The sequence below is a fragment of the Molothrus ater genome, chromosome 2 (genome assembly GCF_012460135.2).
Source record: "Molothrus ater isolate BHLD 08-10-18 breed brown headed cowbird chromosome 2, BPBGC_Mater_1.1, whole genome shotgun sequence".
In the NCBI taxonomy this organism is placed as follows: domain Eukaryota; kingdom Metazoa; phylum Chordata; class Aves; order Passeriformes; family Icteridae; genus Molothrus; species Molothrus ater.
This window is the reverse complement of record NC_050479.2, coordinates 111,065,390-111,091,494: the sequence shown is the minus strand read 5'-3', so window position 1 is coordinate 111,091,494 and position 26,105 is coordinate 111,065,390. Positions and strand designations below refer to the sequence as shown.

Here is a 26,105-nt window from a genome sequence, read left to right as displayed (position 1 = left end):
CCTGTGCAGTCGGTTCCAATGATTTACAATCTTTTCTGTGATTTTTTCTCCCCCTAATGTCAAATCTGAATGTCCCCTGGTGCCACTTGAGGCCATTTCCTCAAGGTGTGTACTTAAGAGGAAAAAAGTAAAGATTCAGACGCCATGAGGGTCAAGTGGGAACATGACTGTGACATGAAGGATTGGATCTCACACCGATAGCCATCAGGAAATTCCCTGTCTGCACTTTTGCTTCCCTTCTGGCCCCATTCCTTGGTATATTGTAATTGCAAGTCCTGAAAGGCACCGGCAGCCCAGTTCTCAGCGTGGAGGGAGGATGGAGAGGGCTCCAGATCAATCTCCCCTTGGGGGGAAGATGGGCCAGGAGCAATTGTGGTATCCCTGCTGCCCTGCAGAGGAGTCATAGCAAGGGTAAAATGGCAGAATCACAGAATTGCTTGGGTCTTTAAGAGACCTTAAAGATCATCCAGTGTCATGGATAGGGACATCACCCACTAGACCAGGTTGTTCAGAGCTTCACCCAACCTGGCCTTAAACACTTCCAGGGATGGGGCATCCACGTCTCTGGGAAACCTGTTCAAGTGCTTCACCACCCTCACAGTAAAGAATTTCTTTATATAATGTTTAATCGAAACCTGTCCTCTCTCAGTTTGAATCCACTCCCCCTTGTCCTGGCACTCCACGCTCCTGTACAAAACCCCTTTCCGTCTTTCTTGCAGGCTCCCTTCAAGGCTGCAATTAGGTCACCCCTAAGCCGTCTCTGTGCAGGCTGAACAATCCCAATTTCCTCAGCCTTTTGAGGAAAGCCTGAGGAGGGATGAGCGGTGCTCCATCCCTCCAAGTAACTCGGTGGCTCCCTCTGGACTCGCTCCAACAGGTCCCTGTCCCCCTCAGAGCTCGGTGTTCACTCTGCCCTTCTATCTGTGCCTCGCACACCTCCTTCTGCCCCCAGGCCTGGCAGCGGGTGCCCTTCCCGCGGCTTTTAGGGCAGCTGAGTTCCGCAGGGGCAGCCGAAGGGCTCCGGTGCCCCCTCCACCCCCTCACGGCGGCACCGCCATGTTCCCCACCCGTGGCCGGGCCCGCCAGGGGGCGGAGCCTTCCCGCCGTGGCCCCGCCCCCGCCGCGAGGAGGGCGGGGCACCTGCGCAGCGCCGCCACCGGAGCCGGAAGCGCGGCGGGCGGAGCGGGCGGAGCGGGCAGCGTTGGGCGCCGCCATGAGCTTCCTCATCGACTCCAGCATCATGTTCACCTCGCAGGTAGCCACCCCTTGCCCGCCGCTGCGGCGCGGCGCCTCCGGCCGGCAGAAGGGCGAGGGAGCGGGGAGGTGCCGCCGTCACCGAGCTTCCCTCTCCCTGCGCCCGGTCCGTGCCCGGAGAGGCGCGGGGGCGGCGCCTGGGGGCGCGCGGGGGCGGTGCCTGGGGGCGCGCGTGCGCAGCGCCCCGCGCGGGGGGCGCGCGGACCCTCGGGGGCGGCCGGGCCGGACCGAGCCCAGCCCAGTTAAATTTAAATTCAAATTTAAACTTTAGCAGGAGAACCGAGGTCCGCTTTCGTTTAAATTTAAATGTCTCTAGTTGGAACGGACAAGGAAATTCACCTTGCTGGTGTCCACCGAGTGCTCGGTTTGTTTCTGGTGTTTGTCAACAAGGCTGATCCTGGGCAGTTGGACCGGATGAAAATGCGTTTAAGTGGATCGCAGAGGGGTCTGGTTTAAGCTGCTGAGCTGGTGTGAAAGTTTGGTTCTGTAGTGATGAGGGATGAGCTGAGGAAAAGGAGCCTTTGCCCTCTCAGCAGCAGATGGTTGTCTTAGATAGGCTTCGGTGCACAACCCTCATTCCTGACAATTTTCGGGACAGCTTTTGGCTGTTTCTTAGAAGAACAATGCCCTCCCATTTGATAATGCTTTGATTTTTGCTTACGACGTGCTTTTCCACTCTTGGTGGATTGAAGGTTAGGGTTTGGGTTAGGGTTAGAGCATACCTTTGGTACTGTTAACAGTTCACCCAGAACAAAACCTCCCACTTTTTTTGGCTTTGAGTTCTGAGCTCTAACTTATCGAATAGCTTTTCTTTCATTTCTGATGGCAGCTTTAAAGCCTCTCATTACCTTCAACAGTACCAAGTTAGATGTGTCGCTACATGTAATTGTCAAATGCTCAAGATTTTGCTGAGTTTGCATGTCACATTCACCTGCAATGTCTTAGAGTGTGAAGTTCTACCAAAATGTCTTTCTTTGCTTTTGTACAGTCCATAACACAAGGGGAGTCTGATCTTGTTTGGTTTTTGGTTATTCTACCTACTTAGCTCTTCATCTTTTACTTCTTTTTAAAAGTTTGTCTCTACCTTTTTCTCCTTTCCATTGTTAAATGTGGAATTACTTGATGCAGATCTCATTTGCTTATCATCCTTATTTAGCTTATGACCCCTAGATAGGAGGCTTGTGAAATAGCTTTCCTTTTTGCTAGCAGCTGCTTTAAAGTCTGACGTCCTCCTCAAACAAGTTTTGCCAGCTGTTTCAAATCACTCATTCGACCTCATTCCTATTTCAGTTGTTCTTTCAAGGCAGCTGTGTTTGATCTTCTTGCCCAGCATTCCAGGTACTCCTTGCCTGTAAATCATATTGGTGTGTTACCTTTGCCACTGTGGCTACTCCTGATGTGGAGGGAAGTAATCCACAACAATTCCTTTGGTTTTGCCTTTGAATGTTTCTCATCTCCAGGGCAGGGTGGGCAGCAAGCTCTGGCCTTTTCCATGTGCTCTGAGGAGATACGCTGACTTTATTCCATGGTGTCTGACATACACTGAATTTTGTCTTTGCCTTGGACAAAGCTACTTCTGTAAAAAACACTGAGTGTTTCCTGAATTCTCTTTTTGCTTGGGTTCTTTTAAATCATTACACTCCCTTGCAGTCTGATGAGGAATAGATGGGACTACCCACGGGAGGCCTGACACCACAGTCCCCTCTTACTCTCTGAAGACAGGTAATTGCAATTTTGGCCACCTCGTTCAGTTTGTATTTACTTCATTTAAGTCATCTGCAAAATAGTTGATATTAAGTTGATCCCTTCTGGAGTTAAAGAAACTTTAACAAATTTTGTAATGTGCTTTCATGACCACTGAAGTGCAAAGTGTTATTGGCTTTTTCTTGTCCATGTAGCTTCCTGCAGCTCCAGGTTGTGGTTTGAGGCATTCAGCACTGCCTGTCCCCCACCTTAGAGATCCTTGTGGCATCTTTCATCCCTGTTAGACACTGACAATGTGTCAGTGTCTAATCAGATGTACTGTAAAGACCTCTACAAAAATTCACAGGCACTTGTAGTCTACAAGAAAGAGCAGATGTTTTTATAAAATTTACTCATCCCTAGAAGATGTGTATTCAAGTGTTTGCTTTGCCTCCCTTTCTGTATTTCCTGTAAAAAAAACCCATAGCCTTTAATTCTGTAGATAACAAGAATCAAGAGTGCAAAGGATTCTGGCAGGCCAGGAACTGAGGAATTCTGAGAATTTGGGAAAACCAAAATCTGTTGTCTTGATTCGATCTTCCTTAAGGCCGTAGTATTTTGTATCTGCTACACTTAGATATGTAAAACATTATTTTTTCCATAGGACCGTGCCAAGTTTTAATCTTTTGTGGATCTTGGGTGCTTTGGGTTAGCTCTTTTCCTTCCATTTGTTTAATTTGCAGTCAGCAGTGTGGTGGGTTTGAGTTTGGCAAGTGGGATGCAAATGTTGATGCCTCGTCTCTTCTGCAGGTGCTGTTCTTTGGATTTGGGTGGCTCTTCTTCATGAGAAAGCTCTTCAAGGATTATGAGGTGAGAAGGAGCCTTTCAGTACAAGTCTGTATCTTAAAAAATACTCCCAATATAGAAATATTTTTAAAACTGCATTTAGACTTACTCCTCTCTTTAATCCCTTTTTTCTTATCTGCAGTTAGTTTCTTTTTAATTTCCTCCTGTGCTTCTGTTTGAAAGACTGGATATCTGAGAAAATGGGTTCTTCTGTGGCCACTGAAAGTTTCCATAATGGCCACTGTTAAATAAAAAGAAATCTGCAGGAGATGCAGGGGTAAAAGGAAACTGAGGGAACTGTTTTGCCTTTTACAGGTGGGTAAGCTCACCTTATATAAGGTGAAATTTCTGAGAGGAAATCAAATCCAGTGGTTAACTTTAAACTCAGTGAGATGTGTCAGTTGCAGCTGAATTGGTTGTGAGGACTGGATGGGATAAAAATGCCATTCTCTTATCCATAGTGGAGTATGAGATTGTAGTCTGGGTCAGACATAGTTTAAATGCAAGCCAAATTTAGATCCCAACAGTTTTTCTGATGTGGATTTTGTTTTTTAATCTAAGGTTAGTATCAAAGAGCTCTCTCAGTGTACGAGTTTGCCCTCTGTTTTCCAAGAGGCTTTTGGCAGATAAAGGGCTTGGTGCCTTTAAGCAAGAGACCCAGTTGTGGGCCATCATACCTTGTGATTTGTTTTGTTATCTGAGGGGTATCAGGATGCTGTTCCAGAAGTGTAGGTGCCTGATGTCTCTGGATTGTTCTCTGCATTGCAGGTGCGACAGTATGTGGTCCAGGTGATCTTCTCTGTGACTTTTGCCTTCTCTTGTACCATGTTTGAGCTCATCATCTTTGAGATTTTGGGAGTGCTGAACAGCAGGTGAGTCCGGGAGCCCACTGGGGACTGGCCTGCCTCGTGCTCTGCAGCATCTTCAGTCTAACTTCTAAATTAATGGATTAGTCTTGGTGGGGGGAAATCGAGGGAGAAAACTGTCAGCAGCTCAGTGAAGGTGTTTGTGCAGCAACATTTGTTTATTCGACAGAGCATGGGGCTAGTAGCCATAAGTTTCCAATTTTCCATGCAATTGCTATTAACAATTGGTCTAGGTCCTTAGGGCAAGGTCTCCATTTGTGAAGTTAAAAGAAATGATTTCTTTTATGGAAGTATTGTAACTCTTCAGATCATGCTAAGAGCACTTTTCAGATGCTAAAGACTACAGAATGTTTAAGCACTGGTTTTTCTTTGGTGGTCAGAGGAGTGAATAAGATGTGAAGCTAATTGTGGAGTGAAAGCTAGGTCTGTAACAATACAGGATTTGTGAATCAAAGGTGAATCCCCCCTTGATAATAGGATGAGGACTTTTACATAAAGGGGATGTTAAAAACTGTCATCTTTGGAAGTCAGTAGGAAAGAGAAGATAGAACAATAGCATGTAGAGGCTAAGTTGGATTTCTTCTTACTCTGTCTCATCATACAAGTATAAGAGAGCAGTCAAAGGGGTTGAAAGGCAAGAAGTACAGAACTGATGAAAGATAATGGTAGTTCTGTATGTTATTAATACGTGGGGCTGGTAGCCAAAGACATCACTGAGGAGAAGGCTTTTATAAGCTTCAATAAAGGGCTAGACTTCAGTATAGATGAAAATGTTTGCTTCTGAATTAGTTAGGAAAAAGTGACAAGGATCCTTGTCATTTCTGCTTCCCTGAGGATAAGAGTTAATGTTGGGAATGGGGACATGTATTTTTCTGTTCAAGTAAAGTGAAAGGTCAGTTCAGCCAAGATGAATCTGACCTGCATTTGACTACTCTAATTTGGTAAGAGGAGTATTCATCATGTTGATCTGTAATATGTATTTATAAAACCTTGCTTTGCAAAGTCTTGCAGATGAGACAATTCACTCTGAAATGAAACATGCTGACTTATCAACATTAAATATTTTTAGTCTTTTCAGTATGAATTAGCTCTTTTTCTTACTCAGCTGTTCATTAGAAAATTAATTACTGCTTATACTTAGTTTTGATTTACTGTTCAACTAGATGAGCAGTCAGTCACATGAATCATGCTGCAACTGGCATTAGTCACCATAGAAAATACAGTATTTGATAAAAGACCCAGTGTGGTTTTCTGGATAGTTATTTAGTTTTAAGTAGACATTCCTGACCTCTGTATTTAAAAATAAAACCATACCAAGCCCCAAACCAAAAAACTCCCTCTCATCTACCCTAATAAAAAAAAATCAAGATTATTCTATATGCTAAGCCAATATTGTTCATTGCTTGATGTAGTTGGAAAGATTTTACTGACATGCAGTTTTCTTTGAGAAATTTGTTGTATTATGATTTTGTGCTAATCAGTATTTTGGCTTTATTTCAGCTCTCGATATTTTCATTGGAAGCTGAACCTGTGTGTTATTTTGCTCATCCTAATCTTCATGGTGCCCTTCTACATTGGTTACTTTGTTGTGAGCAATATCAGATTATGTGAGTACTTGGTTTGTGGCAGGGGAGCTGCTAATTTGAGACTAGGAATACAAATGAGAAATAATTTTGGTTACTGTCCTTGTACGTCCCTCCTTGCCCTGGTTTTGTTCTGGCTAAATACCTTCTCTTTGGAACTTTATGCTTTATCATGAACCATTCATTGAACAGTCAGGGAATGCTTCACATGACCCCAGCAAATGCTGCTTTTCTTCATGGGTTTCAACAGAAAGCTGAGCACTGTGGAGTAGTATTACTGGGATTCGTTCCTCTGCAGTCCTTTTAAGCTTGCAGCCAAACTCTGCAACCCTTGGCAGGGCTGTGTTTTTCTGCTAGGGGGCAAAAGAAATGAGGCAGAGAAGCTCAATAAATCACTTCTGAAGCAGAAAGGCTCGGTAAATTACTTTTTCTGGTTTTGTTTCTGCTGTCTGGATGAGGCCTCTTCCATGGGCTAATGGACACTTAACCCTTGAGCTGTTGATACACATCACTCTTTTGTGTGAAGCTTAGGCACGTAGGTTGGGAATATTAAATGTGTGGTTTTGCCATGAAGATGGCAAAGAGTGAAGTGGTCCCATGTGACAGCAGAGCCTCGTGTGAGGGGAGGGGGTGCACATTGCAAGCTGTAGCTCTGTCAGGTGACACCTGCTTTGGCCACCTGTTCTCAAAGTAGCATTCAGATCAATGTAGAAATGTTGCAAGCTATAAAATGCCCTAAAGGAAGAGCCTGTTTTAAACACTCCCTTTCTCCTCTCCATTAGTGCACAGACAGAAACTGCTTTTTGCGTGTGTCGTGTGGTTGACGTTCATGTATTTCTTCTGGAAGCTGGGGGATCCGTTTCCTATCCTCAGCCCAAAACATGGTGAGTTTCATTTTCTTGCTGATTTCTTCCTTCCTGCAAATAGGCTTTGTTATTTCACTTTTATTTTGGAGCTGTTATTATCTCAGCTCTGCAGTTGTGACTAGAAAGAAAGTAGTAGAAAGTAGTTCCTGGAACTGAGGGTCTGCTCTGCTTTGAAATCTGCAATGTGAAGGTTGTCAGACTGGCAGAAATGGGTGGATACATCTGGATTATTTTCATTAGTTTTCTTTCAGTACCTCAGGAGAACTTGAAGGAAGTAAGTTCTAACTGAATCTAGACTATGGAAGGACATGGTGTACTTTTGAGGACACAGAAACTTTATCTCCACAAAAAGTTGATCACAGTTTTTATTCACTTCTTTCTATTGTGGAGACTAGACCTAGTTTATTTAACGAGCAGATCATCAACCAATCCTTAATCTGACATTTTTTCAGTCAGGTTTTTCTTTCTTGTGACTGAAATCAGATGAGTTTAGCACAAGTGGCTGTCTAGTTGTGTCCCAAACACAGCCGTGTGCCTAAACTCCAGACTGTGGCCAGCAAGGGGCCTGGCAGTTGTGCTGGCTTTGGTACAGATTGCTGCTGTGCCTGAGCCCAGAGGCTGTGCAGTTGCACAGGACTGGAGTGTGGGTTGGTAAGTCCTGCTGGATGCCAGAGCTGTTTGTGTACAGAATTAGCTTGGGTGTCTCTGTTGTGGCCATGAGTGTGGTCTGTGCACTTGGGCTAGTTTGGGTCCAACAGAGCTGGCATGTGCCTGACTGTGCTGAAGGATTGTAACACTGTTAGAACCAGACCTTTTGTCACCTCTGTTACCTGTTTGGATATTGTTCCCAACAGGTCAGTTTCACGAAAATTGGTGAATGTGTCTGTCTGCATACAAAATGCTCAGCTTAGTCCTTCTCTTCTGTAGGAAGCTGCTTGACTCTGTACTCACATGAGAAGTTGAGGGATAGCAACTGGTGTAGGGTCTGTTCACCCTTTCATCTGTGATCCTGGAAGTTTCCTAAGAGAAGATGTGTGTCTGTGTTTTGCAATTGTCATTTGCCTCCGAAATCGAGCTGCTGATCTATAGGGCAGATCCCTTTACCCAGTGTTCCGTTGCCAAGAGAAACTTGGATCCATTGTGAGCTGCAGAAGGTGCTTGAGTTGGCAGAATGTAACAATCCAGTGGACACTTAGCCACGGGGTTTGGGTAATCCTCTTCAGGTCACCAAAAGGTTCTGGGAGGCTGTGTAACACCTGCAGATTCTAGAATGGGTAGTGGGCTGTTTTCTGTTTTTAATTGTACTTTACGGGGTGTGATGCCTCCACGTAAGAGTTCTACAGTGCCTTATCCTAGCAGATGCAGACATGAGGTTAGAGCAAAGGATTCCACATGTTTGTTCCCTGCTGTATTGTTGGGGTGCTGCTGTCCTGCATGTACAGACACGGCTGCTGTGGGTTTCATCAGGGAGTGGTGACCCAGTTCAGGCAGGTGGGGATGAGGATGAGGATGGCAGTGTCCTGCAGCTGAGAGGTGCAGCATTGAGCAAGGGCTCCCTTCCACTGTAACTTATCTAACAAACCTGAGTTTGGGAGCTTGTAGTAGAAGGAAGGTTATGCCTAATGACACACCAATATTCTAATAAAGTTCCTACCTCTGTCTGAGTTGATGGAACATTGATTCACTTTATGTGTGAGTTTCATGGGGAAGCATTGCTCCAACCAGTGGAATGTCATGTCATTTTGAAGGCACCTCTGTTTTAAGTGCTGCAGTCTGACAGTGTGTGGGGCAAAAGGCCAGTGTATTGTAGCACATTCTGTAGCTGCTGTAAATCTCTGTGCAGCTGCACATGACTGGGTGTCTCAGTTTCCCTTTGTGAAGTCTTTTTGCCTTGTTTTCATCATTCATTCCACTTCTCTGAAGCATGAAATGTGGTTTGGCGCTCAGCCATCTCAGCTTTGCAATCGTGTAAGCTCTAAATGTGCTGTGTGTGGCAGCTGCTCTATAACCAGCTCCCTAAAAAGTGAGTGGTGTTTACTACACATGGCACTGTGTCCTGGAAAGGCAGGTTGAGGTCTGTAGTTAAGATTAAATGCATCCCTTGGTGATGGTTACAGCACAGGCTTGATGTTCATGCTGAATTACATGTTTTAGAGTCCACTTGGTGCTCAGGTAGGAGACCTTGTTGGTGGTCACCTCAGCAATGTGTTTGTGTCAGCCAGATGAACACTGAACAGCCAGGAGCAGCTTAAGCTCCCCAGCCCCGTTGTCCTACCAGCACAGCTTGTACCTGGTCTGGAGGGGTCACTTCTAATGGGATGGGGGTTCAGATGCTTTTAGGCCAGTTTGCCAGGACCAACAGGTTTGGTGATAATTGTTGATAATTGCAGAAGTGTTTTTCTGGAAGACACTTCTTTATCTGGGTCCCCATCTCGACAAATGGCAAATTTTATTAGTTTGGGGCCAAAATATTGATATTTAGTCCTCTCCACATATCTGTATATCTGTCTTAGGTTTCTTCATAGCTGGAGTTCCCCATCCCTGTTTCTAAGCAGGGTAATGTGATTTCTGAGGGAGACTTCCTACCCCTTTCTTCTCCTAGTCCCTGTCTGTCCTTCCTGTTACCTGGGGTCATTGCAGTGGGAAGGCAGTCAGATTAATTAAGCAGCTCTCTGTTATGTTAGGAAGGCACCAAGTGTGGAGCAGAGTGAAAAGAGCAAGGTTGCTGATGCCATGTTTTTCCCTCCCTCAGGAATCCTGTCTATAGAACAGCTCATCAGCCGTGTCGGTGTGATTGGGGTGACACTCATGGCTTTGCTGTCAGGATTTGGGGCTGTCAACTGTCCATACACTTACATGTCCTACTTTCTCAGGTAACTTTAGCCCTGTGAAATACTTGTCCAGCTTTTTGAGATTATTTTTTTTGCTTTTCCTGTGGCATTGTTTCAAGTTTTTTTGTTACTTTTTTTCTGAATCTAGCTGTTGTCATGTCTGCATGCTAGAACCATTTCCACTGCTGCTGCACATTCCCCTTATGCAGGCTTTTCTTTGCCTCATAGGCATGTGCACATCTCTGAACTGGGGTAGCAGGCCTAACTGGGGTCTTTATTTTGCAGGAATGTGACAGATGCAGATATTCTGGCTCTGGAGCGACGACTCCTTCAGACTATGGACATGATTGTTAGCAAGAAAAAAAGGTGAGAGGACAACAGTAGCACGAAATTATTTATCTCAAGGATTTGCAGTCAGTGTGGTGTAAGATGCTTCTTGAAATCTGAATTGGGTTGAGCTGTGTGGTGTTTTGTTCTGGCCTGATACATGACTGTTTTAAACACTAAGTAGTAAACACTAGTAGTGCCCTTTGTGGCTGCAGTGGCACAGATTAGGCTTCCAAGACCATTTGTAACTCTCTGTTGGCAGCATAGCTGATCTGTAGGATGGGCACCTTTCTCTCGTGCTGAGTCAGGGACCCTTAGGCCACTACAGCTGGCTCTTAGTCGTGGTTTCAGGGCAGAAAGGCGTTTGTACATATGGTGGATCCTGGCCAAAGCTGAGGCAGGGTAGTGAGCTGGTGGGGACACAGCTATATTCTTGCAAACAGCAAGGTTAAGTTTTGCAGAATTGCAAAAACACTGCTAATGTGGATATACTGTAGTACACCAGTGTGCCATCAGAACTCTGCTGGCATTGGTTTAGCTTATTCCATGTCCCCCAAGCTAAAAAAAAAAAAAAACTACTTTCAGAAATAATGTAATTTCATTTACATTGGAAATACTTTTGTCTGCATATTTCATATCAGTATTACATATTTCATGTCTTGCTAGTAGTGCAGAATAAATCCAGTTACTGGAGTTACTTCAAAGGTGTGACTGTCTGACACAGCAGTCTCCCAAACTTTACTTTTGGTGCCTTAATGTTTCAATGGAACCTTTTAACGTGTGCAGGCTTTTAGATAGCCTAACATTGCCAAATTTATCACCATGTATATATCTGCTGATGAGTATTAGCTCATGGAAGTGTAGCTAAAGCATAACCTCCTTCCCTTTTGAAAATGTAAAGTGGGGAACAACTGTTAACTCTGTATTTGTGGTCATGTGTGAGATGGTAAGTAGTGAGAGAATTTAATTACTGAGGTTTCATTGATTTAATTGACTGGAAGCACTCTAAAAGAGCACCACAGTTAAAAGATCCTGTGCAGTGCTGTTTCTGACTCTGCTCTTTTGTTTTGTGCAATGTTTTTGGATCTCTGTCCAGGGAGAGTGGTGTTGGGGTAAAAGTCAGGATGCCAGAGGCTTGTAACTAACTAGCACATTCATGCCTCTGTGACCAGGAAATCTTCTGAATATGGCAACTTCCCAACTATTATGAAGAGCCATGTATTAATCACTTGGGAATTATAATGAAACTCATGTATTTGTTAAAAAAAAAAAAAACCCAACAAAAACCACAAAACAATGTGCAAAACAAACTAGTCTCAGAACTGTGCAAGAAGTAGTAGAAGCTTGAGTTCTGTAGATTCTTGTTCTCTTTTTTGATTTGACAGGGAGCAGTGGGCTTGCATGATTGGACTATTTGCTCATGTAAAGCCAAATTCAAAAGGTTAGATATGTATCAGTCCAAATGCAACCAAGTAATTGGCAGGACAAGTGGGAATAGCAATATTTTCCAGCTCAGGGTAAATGCTGCAGTTCCATAAATTGTCAGTGATGTGCTGGCCACCTTCTCAGTACTACTGATAGTTCAGAACTTATCAGTGAGCACAAGAGTTCTAAGGCAATAGAACATAAAGCTTTTTGTTTTCTTTGCTGATCCTGACATTTCTTCTCATGCCAACCCTTATTCATGCTGGCTTTCTAGTCAGTAGGAGATAGCTGTGAAAGTTGTTTGCCCTGATGGTTTTTGCACAGGAATCACTTTTATCTCCTTCCTGAGTACCATCAAGTAAAGCCTTTTGGAAACTCACCTCTAAGGCTGTCAGATTCTTTATACTTGTTCCTGCAGGTGTGACATAACTAATCCTCAGGTTTGAAATGCCAGCATTCTGATGGCATTGCTTCATTTGTGTCATGTTAGAGTCAGATCAGCTGATGTGACACACAAATACCAGACACTGTCATTACCAATCTACACGCACAGAGTGTGTGGGGTTTGCCTGTGGATCCTTTCTGTCAGGTCTCCAGAACTCCTGGCTGCTGTGTGGATGCAGAGATCCCTGCCACCTCTAAAAAGAGAAGATTTGCCTTTGTGTATTTATAGCCTTGTGTTTCACCTGGGCATAGCTGCATTTTTGCTACAATGCTGTGGATCATTTGGGATGGACCATGGGAATCTGTGTACTGTGAAGAAAGCAAGGATTAAAAATGCATTTCTTACATTTGGCATCTCTCAGGATTCTAAGATCTCTGTTATTTGTAGTCTGGGGCCATATGTGCTTTTATCTGTATGTAGGTTGCCCTAAGGGTGTTTCTTTTGCTGATGTCAAAGGAATGATGGAATGATTTTTAATTTTTTTTTATTACACTGCTTATCAACATCCTTGAAGAGGGCTCAGTGCCGAATGTAGCGATGCTGGCTGCAGCTAGAAGAAAGGAGCTAAACACCACAGAATCATGGATCATCCTGTGAATAGTTGTCAGCTTAGGAATGGATAACTTGCTCACAAATTTCAGTGAGGAGAAATGTGAGGGAAGGAGAGCAGAAGCCAAGAGTGCTCGTGGGGATTATGCTGTGGTGCACGTGGAAGTGTGAGGGACGATACGCAGCTGCTGCTGGAGTGTTGGAATTAACCTGGGGAGTCACGTTCAGATGGCCTGGAGCATCCAGTGGTTCAGTCCAAGAATGGATTTGTGTGTTTGTGCTTCACAGCAGCTTGTCATGCAGCCAGCAGTGAGTGGCAGCATACCAGAGAGTGCTCTGCACACCATCCAGAGCTCATAGCTCCATGGAAAAGGCGGATGTGCCCTGATAAAGAGGAGGTGTCCAAGGGGAGGCAGGAGCATGAGAAGTCTTCTAATTCCTGAGCTTGAGATAACACAGTCATGTGTTTGAGGAAAGGAAAGCAGCTAATCATATGACTCAGAAATCCATTTGAATTCTGAATGTTTAACTGGGTTTAAATCCTTTAGAGCTGAAACAGGATCCTGAATGGAAGACTTGGGAAATGGCTCATTGAATCTCACTTGATTAGATCTGGGCTCTACTCCAGACCAAATCAGGATAATTTTATGTAGCAGGATTGGTGTTTAGGGGAAGAAAAAAGGGTCATCTATTTTTGGTGAATTTAGTTTAACAGCATCTTCTAAGAAACTGGTGGATTTTTTTCCTTTTTTCTTGTTTTGATTTTTCATGAAAATATTACATTCCTAAGGACTTGTGTTTTCTGTTCTTTCAGGATAGCAGTGGCTCACAGGACAATGTTCCAGAGAGGAGAAGTGCATAACAGACCCACTGGCTTCTGGGGAATGATAAAAAGTGTTACAACATCTGTTCCTGGCAGTGAAAGTATCCTTCATCTGCCTGCTGGCACCTGCCTTGGGAGGTGGATCCAGCTTTCTTTGTTTTGAGAGGTAGGGTGTTAGTTGGGACAGTCACAAAGCATTTGTGTTTCAGCACATTTCAAGCCTAGTGTCTCCTGGGAAGTTTGTTCTTTAGCACTGTCTGACCTTTTGCCCAGGCCTGGGGCACAGTTTTACTGTGACACAGGCAGAAGTTTTATGTTTCTGCCCTGCTCTGTAAATGTTCTGTTGCATCACCGTGGGTGAGGTGTACAGCAGATTAGGGGACACTTGCTGCGCACACTTAACAAGATTCATAGAATGGTTTGGGTTAGAAGGGACCTTAAGATCATCCAGTTCCCTGTAGAAGGAATCTCTTGGGAATGACAAGGGTCTGTACTTCTCTAACAGAGTTGCTTACCAATGATTTCTGTCAGACCACTTGAAGTGCATTTTGCATATTTGAGGCTGAGGACTCTTCTTCCTCTCCTTTCACACTAGCTGCTAAAATCAGAATTTGGCTTTTTGACAGACTATTCATAGTAATCACTAATCTCTTGCAGCAGTTACTCAGCAGTTTTGTTTATGAAGATGATGTGAGATGACATCTTGTGAGATGCACTTCAGTGGCAAGGGACACTGATCGAAGTGGAGCAGCAGTTTTTGAGCGCTCTGGTTCTATTCTGTGATGTGTTTCCCAGGCAAAGAAATAAAGAGTTTGTTGCATGACAGCCTAAATACTGTGTCCTGCCTACCTCCTTAAACTGGAGTAGTGTGCATCAGGTTCATCCTTGAGGTTTCTTTCTTGCTGTTTTAATAAGGACCATGAAGTCTGAATTACAAAGCTGATCTGGGTGTAAGAAGACACCAGACCATTAGATGTGGCCCTTGAGCTGAAGGTGGGGAATGTTTTCTTAATTAAGAATTCATGATGTGTTCTAGCCTTGACTATGTTGGTTTGCCAGATCTGTCCCTTATCCAGCAAGAAGTGGATGCCCTGGAAGAATTGAGTCGGCAGCTTTTCCTGGAAACTGCTGACTTGCATGCAACAAAGGTACACAGCAAATAACTGCCCAGATGGGTGTTGGGAGGTCAGAGTAGTTTGAAAGAGTACATTGTTATGAGAAATTGAAACCTGTTCCATAGGTAAATGGTGAAATGTTGTAATGCAGTGGAGTGAGGATCTGTTGCTTTAATTTTGGAGCTAGATGACAGTTCAGATCTATCCTTGAGTCTGCCCCATGTCCCTGTAACTATTTACAAGCTTATGAATTAACACTTAGGAGTTCAGAAACATTTGAATTGAAATATGTAGAAGGATAGGGCTGTGTTTGCTACTGTTGGTGCTACATTACAATTTTATGTTGTGGGTGATTGTGAAAATGACATATTTTTTAATGTTCTGCTCCCTCTCCCTTATTTTGTATTTCCAGGAGAGAATAGAGTATTCCAAAACTTTCCAGGGAAAATACTTTAACTTTTTGGGTTATTTTTTCTCCATCTATTGTGTCTGGAAAATCTTCATGGTATGTAAATGTTTTATTTCATTTTTTTCATGGATGTATGCAAATACACCCTGCATAGATTATGCTATGCATGCAGTTCATTAAGTAATGCTATAGTTTCTTTAAAATCCAGAAATTCTGGAGGAAACTGGCCCTTGATTGAAATAAAGCTCTGGATCTGGCTTTTTCTATACAGCATTGCACCACTAATTCTTACATGGATGTGTTTTGTGCTGCCTTTGGCAATCTGACCACCCCCTGCCTTTTCTTGGTGGTACGATGAGCCTCACTTGTGAGAATGAGAAATGCTTTTGCCTTTTTGCTTGAATGTAACTCCATCTCTCTTGCAGGCAACCATCAATATTGTATTTGACCGTGTGGGGAAGACTGATCCAGTCACAAGAGGAATTGAGATCACTGTAAATTACCTGGGAATCCAGTTTGATGTGAGCCTTTATTAATTCTTGCAGCCTTTTCAGCAATTCATATCTTATCTAAATAAAATCATCCTGCTGCTAGGGAGAAAGTGACAGACCCTGAGAATGTGGCTTTGGCTTTTGACTTATTGAGGAAAGGAAAATGCACCATGATAGTTGCTTTCACACTGATTTTATGCTGAGATGGGGTTGTGGTCTTGCCAGAGAGGCAGTGATTTGTTTTTTTTTTTTTTTTTTTTTTTTTTTGTTTTGGAGAAATAGAAGCACTTTAGACAATCTGCTTAGATTAATACATTCAGCTCCAGAGTAATTTTGATTTCTTTATGCAAATAGTTCTGTCATTTACATAATCTATGAAAATGGGGTTCTTTGTGATTAGTATAAACTAAATCTCCTCTTGTGTTTGGAGTAAACAGTTGCTAATACATTTGTGAAAATGTCTGTTATATAAACCTTGTCTACAATAGATATCTGTACATTTAGGAGAGACAAAGACCCTGAAGAATTGGCAGCTATACAAGGTGGTGTAAATGAAGTTTAAAATGTTAAAGTTTTAACTGTGTTCTTCTTGTTGATACAGGTCAAATTCTGGTCTCAGCACATTTCCTTTATTCTTGTTGGAATAATCATTGTTACCTCTATTAGAGGGTTGTTAATCACACTTACAAAGGTAAGAACCAGGACTCTTAAGTGGTTTTACACAGAGAAATTCATTATCAGATCTTTACCTTTTGGTGGAGCAAGTACTGTATAAACTTTCAATATGTATTTATATTTAAATATCTGAATATAAATTCTTGCAGAGGGAGGAAGGTAGGAAGGTAGGAGGAAGGTAGGAAGAATACCTTTTGCAGGATACTTCCCCAGTCTCTGTCAGGAAGGGATCTAGATGTTAAATAAGATGCTAAATGTAAGCAAGGGTTCAAAATGCTGCTGTAGCCAAGGCTTATTAGTAAGGTTGATGAGATGGTGATTAAAAGCATTTACATTACTTAATTTAAGCTGCTGGTGGGACAGAAAGGCATTAACTCAACAGACATGTGACTCATTGACTTCACCTGGCCTTTGGTACCTATGCTTAGACTTCTCTGTATTGTTTTGTGATTTTTAACACAAGGTGCAGCTGGTTGGGGAAGATTGATGCAGACTAGGGTTTATGAAAGGTTTATGAAAATTTGAGGTTTATGAAAGTAGTCTATAGGTAGCCCTCTAGAATGCATGGTTTTGAGGGGGTATTTTGAGATGAAAAGGTATTGAACAATGTGTACCTTTCACTCTGTCCTAAGGCACATCAGACTTACCTAACTGCTTATTTCCAATGTTTTTGGGTTTTTTTTCCCTAGTTCTTCTATGCCATTTCCAGCAGCAAGTCTTCCAACGTTATTGTTCTGCTGTTAGCACAGATAATGGTGAGTATGGAGAATGGTGGGCACACCCACGTGCAATTCTGCACGCACACCTCGTGTGTGTTTGAACACATGGCAGCATCTTTGTGTGCTGCCCTGTTAGCCCCAGAGGCTGAGGTGAGGCAGTGACTGCTGTCCCTGGTTTGGCTTGCAGGGAATGTACTTTGTGTCGTCAGTGCTGCTGATCCGCATGAGCATGCCTCCGGAATACCGCACCATCATCACTGAGGTCCTGGGAGAGCTCCAGTTCAACTTCTATCACCGTTGGTTTGATGTGATATTCCTAGTTAGTGCCCTCTCCAGTATCCTCTTTCTCTATCTAGCACACAAACAAGCCCCAGAAAAGCATATGGCCCTCTGAGGCAGAGCTGCAGCACTGCACTGCTCTGTGTCCTGTCAGCCGCGCTGCTGCAGCTCCTGTGGATTGCAGGGCTTGGTGAGACGGGACTGCTCTGTGTGTTCTGGCCCCTTGAACCTCCACACGTGTCATCATCAAGCTCTGTGGCTCATTTTGTTCAGTGCCACAGCTGGGAGGGATGGGGATGTGTGTGTTAAACTTGAAACAGTTAATTGCCAGGCAATAAAAGCAATGCTGGATACACCACTATCCAGTGGCATCAGAGCTTGTGTGGTAGGCTGGCTGAGGGAGCACCTCCTGCTGTTGGAACATCATCTTCACAGAAGGCACCGAGAAATGTGATTTTTCTTCCGAAAATCAACTTATAATTGGGATTTGGAGGACTGCAATTCTGGAACTGAATGTTTGAGTCTGTGGAATTAAATAAGCTTTTGTAATATGTGAGTATCACGGCTGTTTTTTGTCAGTCCCAAAGACTTGGCTGGATTTGAGCCAGAAGATGGTTGGGATTTGCAGTTCCAGCAGGAGTGGAGTGGAGAGAACTCCATTTCTGTATAGTGTGTATCACTAGTACCTACTGTCCTTAGGAACTGGAGATTTGCTTTCTCTTGCTGAGTGTCAACTTTTTTTTCTCTCTCTGCAAAAGTGGAACTGAGGTTTTGGGTTCCTCTTTGGTAGAGTTCAGTGTTAAGTTGAAGACCACTGCCATGCCTTGTTTACATTGTATGTTAGGAATTTTATTATTGTGATTTAAACTTTTAGGTTCTCATGGCCACTTTCTCAGACTTTGTTTTATAATTGTTCTGGAACATAAATTGTAGGTGGTAAGAGTAAGATTTGGAGGGGGGAAAATAACCACTCTAAACAATTTATTTCTGTATTGTCTTTGGTGTACAGCAAGGAAGCAAAGTGCACAGCAGCAGTATTACAGAACCATTTGTGTCCCATTCAGGACAACATGGTGGTGACTTGGGGTTAGACAAACATGCATGACTGAATTACATCCACACCTGTATGCAGAGGAGACAAAATAGTGATTAAACATCTTGAGTTGTGAGTTACAAAGTTAGCTTAATGTTCAAAGGAAGCTTCTGCAATGTTAGCAGGACAAAGGATCATAATGTACAGGGTAGCTGGGCTTATGCCATTTCAGAGCAGCTGTACTGCTGTAAGCAAAGATGCCACAGAGATTGAGGTGATGGCCTTGGAGAGCTCCTTTTCCTGGGAAATGGGCAGAAATCAATTGCTCTTTATTAAGAGCTCATCCATAACAGCTTAAGATGCTTACAAATCTATAAAACATTTCCAGCTTCTGCTGCAGGACATTTAATTATAAGTTGCATTTCTTTAGGCCTTTTCAGAAGTGACTGAGTGCCCATTCCACAAGGCAGAAATTGTGCCAGTGGAGCACAGTTGCAGGGTGTTAAATGGATGCAAGTTACACTGAAGTGTTTATTGCAGCAAGGCTTTGCAGTCCTTTATGGTTCTGGTACTCCTTGGAACAGCCAAGTTCTGAGAGGTGGAATAGCAAAGAAGAACTGAAGAAAAGATTTGGCCGATTTCTTTTTTGTTGTTCTTGGCATAGTTTTGTCTCTTCACAGCTTTGTGTCATCACTGTTGTCACTGTCAGCTCTTGTGGAGGCTGCTGACTGGGAGGAGGAGGAGGATGAGTCTGCCTGCAGAGGAGTAACAAAGATGTTGTGATTATTTTCAGTTTGTAAACATGTTTGATAGTCTGCACTGTTGCAGACTCATGTTTTCATCTGCACTAATCACATACTTGTTTAGATGACAGAATGAACCAACAAATACCATTTTTGTTGTTGAAGGTTTTTTTTGGTTAAGTACATTTTCAGAGAATTTTGTTCACTAGAGGGTTTATTGTTGAATTCCCATATCTGCACAATTTGAACACAAAAGTAGTGCTGACTTCTGCAAAATGCAGCTTGGTGCTAAGAAGACATTCTTGAAAAAACTTGCAGGCAAGGCTCATGAAAAATAAATGGGAAACACAATTGGTCTTACCTTGTCTGTCTCTTTTGCATGATCAGAAAATAAGCATTTTAATATTTAAGGCTGACCACTGAGGGTTTAAACTCTTTCAAGAACAGTTTTTCTGGCTTCTTGTTTTTCTGACTTTAGTCATGCTTTGGATTCTTTCTAGTGTAAAATAATTTCAAAGCAGCACATTGCCTAGAAAATGTCATAACCTATCACTTGCTGTTCCTCCTCCAAAGGGATCCATTTTGAAATATTTCATGTGGCTTTCACAAACATTGGTTATGTTTTCTGTTTAAGCACTGTTTGTTTTATTTAAGCACTTTCCCCTCCACTTCCACAATTGTATTGCCTGTTTCCCATCATTGGGATTACTGTATTTGGATTATCTTGTTCCATAAAATCTCTTGTATGTGCATTCTTTGTGTGATTTAATATTGCATTAAAGATACTCACCTGTATTACTTGTGGGGAAAAGAAGAATTGTTGTGATAATTAACAGCTTTCCTTTTAATAACTTGCAAAATTTCAGGCTCAAGTTAACAATTCTAGGTCTGAAAAACTTACTACCTGAAAAAAAAGTGTTTTTTCTATCCCCTGTGTGATCCCTCAGCATCTTCCTAATGCAGGATTACTCACCCTTTCCCTTGGCCCAGGTGAGTTCCTCTCTGGCTCTGCTGGATGGTTTTCTGTGTGAGCAGGAGGCTCAGGAGTGTCTGACTCTGCCATGGCAGCTGTGATGGGAATGTTTTGGCCTTGGAAGTACCTGTAAGCATCTTTGCTGCACACCAGCAGTGTCAGCGTGTCCCCAGTGCTCTGGATCCTTGCCACCACCTTGTCATAGGACTCGTTGGCCACATTCACTCCATTCACTTCCACCAAGAAGTCGTCGTTTTCCACACCTGCTCTGCCAGCTGCTCCCTGGCTTTGTACCTGCAGAGGGGGGTTCAAAGCAGGGTCTTGGCAGGAAGCTTGGAAAGATGCATGAACAGCTGAGTTGCTGCTTTCCCTAGAGGATGCTGAAATAAGCATGGGGAAGGAGAGAGTTGGGATGGGCAATGGGCCCAGACATAATAAACATGGAGCCCATCAGTTTGAGATTTTAAGATGTTTCTTGATCTTGACAGACTTACATTATAGGAATGTGGCATGGTAGAGCCATGAAAACAGGTAGAGAAAGTTTTCTAACTATTTGGAGGTCTCTGTTCAATAACTTCAAAGTTTAGTACAATTCACAGGTCCCTTAGTAATGAGTGGAACTCCTCCTCTCCAGAAAGCTGGAGTTACAGATGTAATTTGGGCAGAAAGAGTTTGGCTTTTACCAGCTGTGGAATTCAGAGAAGGTGGGTAGAATTAGGGCAAAGGCATCTCCTCTGAAATGAAGCTGTTCTACAGTAAAAACCAATTCTGACCAAAATACTAATTTTAGTGTGCCAGGCTCATGAATAAAAGCAGAAATTATGCAAAAGCTGAATTCTCCTTCCCTCTAGATGTCTAACAGAAGAAGGAATGTTTTCTGGTGCTCATTTTTTATCTTGGGCCAACAATGTTAGTCTGACTTAAACAATTCTAACTCTGATCAGAGAACATTGGAGAAGAGACTTTTGTGGCTTTTCTTGCATTTGTTTGCAGGATGGAGGGGAGGAAGCTGCCCAACAGACTGCTTGAGCTTCTCCTTGCTCCCCGTTCTTCATTAGTACCTCAGTGATGAAAAATCCAGGTTTGTTCTTGATCATGTTTAAACTGAAGCCAAATCCATTAGGTCCTTTCACCATGTTGCAGATCCTTGGCTTGTGGTTCACTTTCTGCTCAGTGTGCAACTCCACTCTTTCCTCCATTTTAGCTGGCGTTGAAGCCTGTGCTTTGTAGTAGTATGAGAAAGGGGAAATTTGGGCCTGAAAAAAGTGAGAAAATTACATTAAAATAAAAATTTCTGCTGTGAAATCTGTTTCAGGCTCTCATGCTCAACATATTTTGTTTGAAATTTTGTTAATGACTCAGACTTTAGCTGCAGTGAAGAATTCCCTATTCTGATTGGAAAACTATAGTGTTGATCTATGTGAGAAGGGAAATTTGTTATCTATAAATGGTTACACAGTCATGTTGCTCTGAATTTGATGTCTTAACAGCAAACCTTAACTTTTATTGTGATGTGTTTGAATTTAGAATTGTTGCAATAGTGTCTATAAAAATCAGGAAGAGGCCAAAGATTTGGGTGTTAAGTGACTTCCTGCACCGGTGTAAGTGGAGTTGCTGGCATACAGGTGTCTCTTAGGCATTTCCTGCCAGTTGAAAAAGTGTCAGAGCAGATTGGCTGTTTCATTGTGATAAATTACCAACTCCTGGCAGTGGTTTGTGTTTTCTTACCAGTTTGTACATGCTGTCAGTTTCCTTATCCACCACCAGCAGGGAGGTTCTTTCCTCAGACTGCTTAATTTTTCCCACTACGCTTTCGTGATCCAGCCCGTCCACTCGCTCGCCATTGACAGCCACTAAGATGTCATTGTCCTTTAGACCTGCCATGGCTGCTGGGCTTCCAGAGTTAACATCTTTGATTACGTGGTCTGAGATAAGAAGGGGAGAAAGATTGCTGTGAAGGCAGAGCTGGGTGAGTTTTAAAGACATAAAAAAGCATGGCAAATGTAAATGAATTGCACCTTGGGTTGAGGCTGTTTTCCCTGAGGAGTTCTCCTAGATGGCCAGCAAGAAGCCAAAGAGAATGAGGGCTGCAAACATCATATAGGAAGCAATGGTACAGCAAATATCATGGCCTGGGTGTTAACTTGGATCTTACCACCAGTATTTTGTTCCAGCCTTAGATAAAATCCATAACCACTTTTTCCCTTCTGGATCTCAATAAGTCGTGGCTTGAGGGGAAGCAACCTTAGGCTGGCGCTCTCTTTGCTCAGTGCCATCCTCTGGCTTGTGAAATAGCAGTCTGTTTCTTCATTTGAAAGTAGAAACATAACATGATTTTCAGACTTCTTTACCTGTGACAGCACATGTACAGTCTCAGATGTCACCCCTTCAACAGCACTTGGGAATTGGGGATATTTGGTGACTGGTGCACTGATACATAGTGGAGTCTGGGTGCTGCTAGTCCGGGCCATGCTACTGTAAAATGATTTTTCTTTTCCCCCCCTCCAGCCAGAAATCTGGACTACAAGAAAATCAAAGGCATGTAATGAATGAGGAAATTTTCCATATTTCATACTGTGTTCCTGATGCGTAGGGATTTACCTGTAGGGCCATGGGAGTGGCATGCAGTGCTGTAGAATCCAGGGAGCCTGAGTAGAGAGTGTTTGGCTATTCTATGTGTGGAACTCTCTAATATAGACCTACTGTGCTATCTATACTACTATTGTAGATTACAGTGACACAAGTCAAGTTTCTGTCACTCTTGGTCCTCCTCTGTCTCCCTGTATTACTGATTCTGAGGTGAGGTTTTTTTTTTCTGTCTGTTCAACCTCTCCAAGCCTGTCTTTCTCTTATAGTCCTCTCCATTCTAATGGCTGCTCTTTTTACTCATCCTAACCAGTGTCACTGTGCTGCTGGTGTTGCAGTAGCTCAGAGAAACCCGGTGTTGCACAGTTCCATAGTTAGCCCTGAATGCTGCTGGAATGCTGCTGGAATGCTGGAGTCTCACGGCTCTCTGAAATCTCTTCAGCCCCAGCTGCGTTTTAGCAGTGCCAGCAGCGGAAAGCTGGAAGCCTCATTAGCATTGTTCTTTGCAGCCAATTAGTGAAATTACTTGCACAGTAAATTTCATGAGCTTTGGACTTCTTCACAGGAGAAAGGGGACTACTGTCTAAAATTATGGAATCTTCCCTGCTCCATGCTGACTGTATCATCAGAGGCTTCCTTCCTCCTGCCTTGGAAACCACATTTGATGACTTGCTCTCCTGCCATTAGCAGCATTTCCAGGACTTCTAGGGAATGGATTTATTGAATAGGGTTCCTGGCAGCAGTACACATGTGTTATTGAAAATCCTTTGGCCTGTCTTGATGGCAGTGTTCATTGAGAGGCAGCTCAAGAAGCTGCTTGATAACAGAGCCGGCGCAGAGGGCTGCGCTGATGTGCTGGTGCTACATGAACAGCAGCTCCCAAGATTTACTGTGAAGTGCTCAAATCAGCCAGCCTGGCCTCCTCAGTAACCCTGATAGGTTGCTGTGAAAGTAGGCCAGAACAGAAGATAAATCAATACCTTTTCCACCACTTCCTCGTGGGTGTCATTTTCCACATTTTTCCCATTGATTTCAATCAGGCGATCGTTATTTTGGACACCAGCCTTTGCAGCTGCTCCTTGTGATGAAAGCTCTACTATGAACAACCCCTTCTGTCCTAAAATAAATGAAAACTCATTACACAGGGTAAGCCACTGCAACAGGCCTGAATATAGCAGTTAAGGAAACTCAGCACTGATGTCCTCAGAGATTCTTGGCCCCTGCTTGTGTGCAGACTACAGGAGCACCACAGACCCTCCACACAGACCCTCCTCTGTCTCTTACTCTGGCCTGGAAGAATCCCTTCAGTGGTGGAGGGAGATATTTGTTCACTATCTGCAGCTCAAAATGGTGTTTATTTCTCTACCAGGAGTGCAAAGTGGCTGATTAACATAGCTGAAAGGGATTTGATTTCTATTCCCCCCCACCCTCCTATCCCCCCATCATTTTGAAGAGAGAAGCTGCTTTTATGTGATTTTATACATTTAATAATTTCCTGTGTTTGGAAGCCTTCTATGTTTGGTCCTTCAATTATATTTCATTCCAAAATACCCTTTAGAGGGCTCTTTAGAGGTGGTGCTTTCCAAAAGACCTCCCTCTTCCGTTGACTGGCCTTGGAAAAAAGGCATATATGGAAAAGGTTCAAAATCCTTTTCTTTTTAAATGAATTAACTTAAAAATCAGGGAAAGCGTTTATTACAGCTGTCTAGAACCTCATGTGCTGATTCCTGAGGTGATTTTAGGAATGGAACAGGACTTAACATAGCACGTTGAGTGTGTATCTAGTGTTTGAGCAGGGACTGTAAATTTGGTTTTGTTAAGTGGGCTTAAATAAGCAGAAAATAGCTTATTATTTTTCTCTCTCTCTCTTTTTTTTTTTTTCATCTGTTTTCCACTCCATGAGAAGCATGGTCCTCAGAAAACCTTGCACTGCACATGCTGTACAGAAATGTTCTGGAGATGGATCTGAACTCATCCTGCTACTTCTCACTTCCTTTCTGTTAGCAAGAGCAGTTTGTGTCTCCCTGCTAACTCCCACGTGTTAACTGAGGTAGCCTCTGTCCCTGCAGCCAAATTTATATTTATATTTATATATTTTAGTTATAGTTATATGAATCTCCAGTTTCTTCTCTGCAGGCTCCCACCTTCTGTGCTTTTCAGGGAGAAGCCGTAGCCTGTCTCCTCCTTCACCAGGTAGCAGAGCCGGGGCTGTGGAGCTGCAGTGGCCGTGGATGGTGGGCACTGCTGCTCCTGCTCTTGGCCTGTGGATGCCTTTTGACCCAGCCCTTCCAAGTTCACTCCCTCCTTTTGTGCCTTTTCATAGGAGGCATCATCCAGAACGAGGAGCACAACGGAATTCCCGCTGTTTCTGACCATCTCCACCACCTGTAATAGACAAAGGGGAATGGAAGCAGGCACTGGAGTGATGGAGCTAAAAGCTTTCCCCAGGAAAAGCTGCACTGTCCACTGCCTTTGTTGTCTCACCCCCTGTTCATGCACTAGGGACATGTCACCATGATATTTTCTGAAAAATCCTCTTTGCCCAGGATTTTCTCCTGGGAAGTTGAGAAGCTTCAGAGAGGAATGAAAATCATAATTCTCTGATTGCTGCTCCTGTGTTTGCTGCTTTGGAATGTGGCTTGGACATTGTTTACCAACAGGTGAATGTTTGATTGGTTCCATGGGAATTGTTTTTTCTTCATGGCCAATCACAGTCCAGCTGTGTGGGTCTCTGAGCAGTCAGTCATGAGCTTTCATTATTATCTTGTTAAGCCTCCTGATGTATCCTTTCTCTTTCTTTAGTACAGTTTTAGTATAGCATTCTATAATATGATATGATATGATAATTCAATATATCAGCCTTCTGAGAACTTGGAGTCAGATTCTCATCTCTCACCTCATCCTGGGGACCCTCACAAACACCACAGGGAGGCATCCCAAAGACATTCCATGCCCGTGCTGGGTAATGAATGATGCAGGGGGATAAAAACCGGAAGAAAAACTTCCCAGAGCAGCTGTGGGCCTGGGGCACGGTGAGGATCCCAGAGTGAGCAGATTTGTACCTGTGCATGCTCCTCCTTGTCCACGAAGACACCGTTAACCCTGAGCACTCTGTCTCCATCCTGCAGGCCAGCCCTGTCGGCCGGGCTGTCGCGCTCCACGTTCCGGATGATGTGTCCTGCCGTGTCCTGCTCAACCCGCAGGAAGAAGCCGTACTTCTTCTGGGGCTTCTTGGTCACTGTGCACTCCCTGGGCTGCAGAGCAGAAGTCATCTCTGCCAGACAGGATGGAGAAAACACCTGTGAGTAAGAACAGGAAGCTTACCTGGGGTATATTCCTTCTAATTACAGGTCGAGAGGGTTCGCTTCAGAATTCTTGGGTGGTTTTTTGGGTGTCGAGTTTTTTTGTTTGTTTGTTTGTTTGTTTGGGCTTTTTGGCCCTTGGAAATCCAGCTGTGCAAAGCTGAATTTGGTTAACAAGGCTATCAAGAAGAAAGCAAACCCGTTTCCCAGACCCTCCTTACTTTTTTTTTTTTTGTTGTTGCTGTATCTCAAGTGAAGTTAAGCAAAATGCAGAATTGAAAT

At 43.4% G+C, this 26,105-nt stretch overlaps 2 protein-coding genes across 2 annotated transcripts; one reads left to right on the top strand and one right to left on the bottom strand.

Annotated features, from left to right (window-relative positions):
- The first annotated feature begins 1,183 nt into the window (after positions 1-1,183).
- On the top strand, positions 1,184-17,737 carry GPR89B (G protein-coupled receptor 89B). Its single transcript, XM_036389471.2, has 14 exons — positions 1,184-1,255; positions 3,748-3,807; positions 4,552-4,655; positions 6,150-6,256; positions 7,015-7,116; positions 9,851-9,971; positions 10,215-10,295; positions 13,490-13,599; positions 14,558-14,646; positions 15,026-15,118; positions 15,448-15,543; positions 16,115-16,204; positions 16,878-16,943; positions 17,095-17,737. The coding sequence occupies exons 1-14, from the start codon at positions 1,214-1,216 to the stop codon at positions 17,299-17,301; spliced, it is 1,368 nt and encodes a 455-aa protein (XP_036245364.1). The 5' UTR covers positions 1,184-1,213; the 3' UTR covers positions 17,302-17,737.
- A 1,156-nt stretch (positions 17,738-18,893) lies between these two features.
- On the bottom strand, positions 18,894-25,793 carry PDZK1 (PDZ domain containing 1). The gene is made up of 8 exons (XM_036389459.2): positions 25,584-25,793; positions 24,666-24,906; positions 23,502-23,638; positions 22,091-22,286; positions 21,664-21,860; positions 20,997-21,191; positions 19,936-20,229; positions 18,894-18,974 (listed from the first exon to the last, which is right to left on the bottom strand). Exons 1-8 carry the CDS (start codon positions 25,791-25,793, stop codon positions 18,894-18,896), a joined length of 1,551 nt encoding a protein of 516 aa, XP_036245352.1.
- Between the last annotated feature and the right edge of the window lie 312 nt (positions 25,794-26,105).

Coding starts and splice junctions, on each gene's coding strand:
- GPR89B (XM_036389471.2), top strand. CDS start 1,214: ATGAGCTTCCTCATCGACTCCAGCATCATGTTCACCTCGCAG. Junction 3,808..4,551: donor AGCTCTTCAAGGATTATGAG/GTGAGAAGGAGC, acceptor TCTGCATTGCAG/GTGCGACAGTATGTGGTCCA. Junction 16,944..17,094: donor TGCTGTTAGCACAGATAATG/GTGAGTATGGAG, acceptor TTTGGCTTGCAG/GGAATGTACTTTGTGTCGTC.
- PDZK1 (XM_036389459.2), bottom strand. CDS start 25,793: ATGACTTCTGCTCTGCAGCCCAGGGAGTGCACAGTGACCAAGAAGCCC. Junction 21,861..22,090: donor GCTGGAACAAAATACTGGTG/GTAAGATCCAAG, acceptor TTCTTATCTCAG/ACCACGTAATCAAAGATGTT. Junction 21,192..21,663: donor CTGACAGCATGTACAAACTG/GTAAGAAAACAC, acceptor CACTTTTTTCAG/GCCCAAATTTCCCCTTTCTC.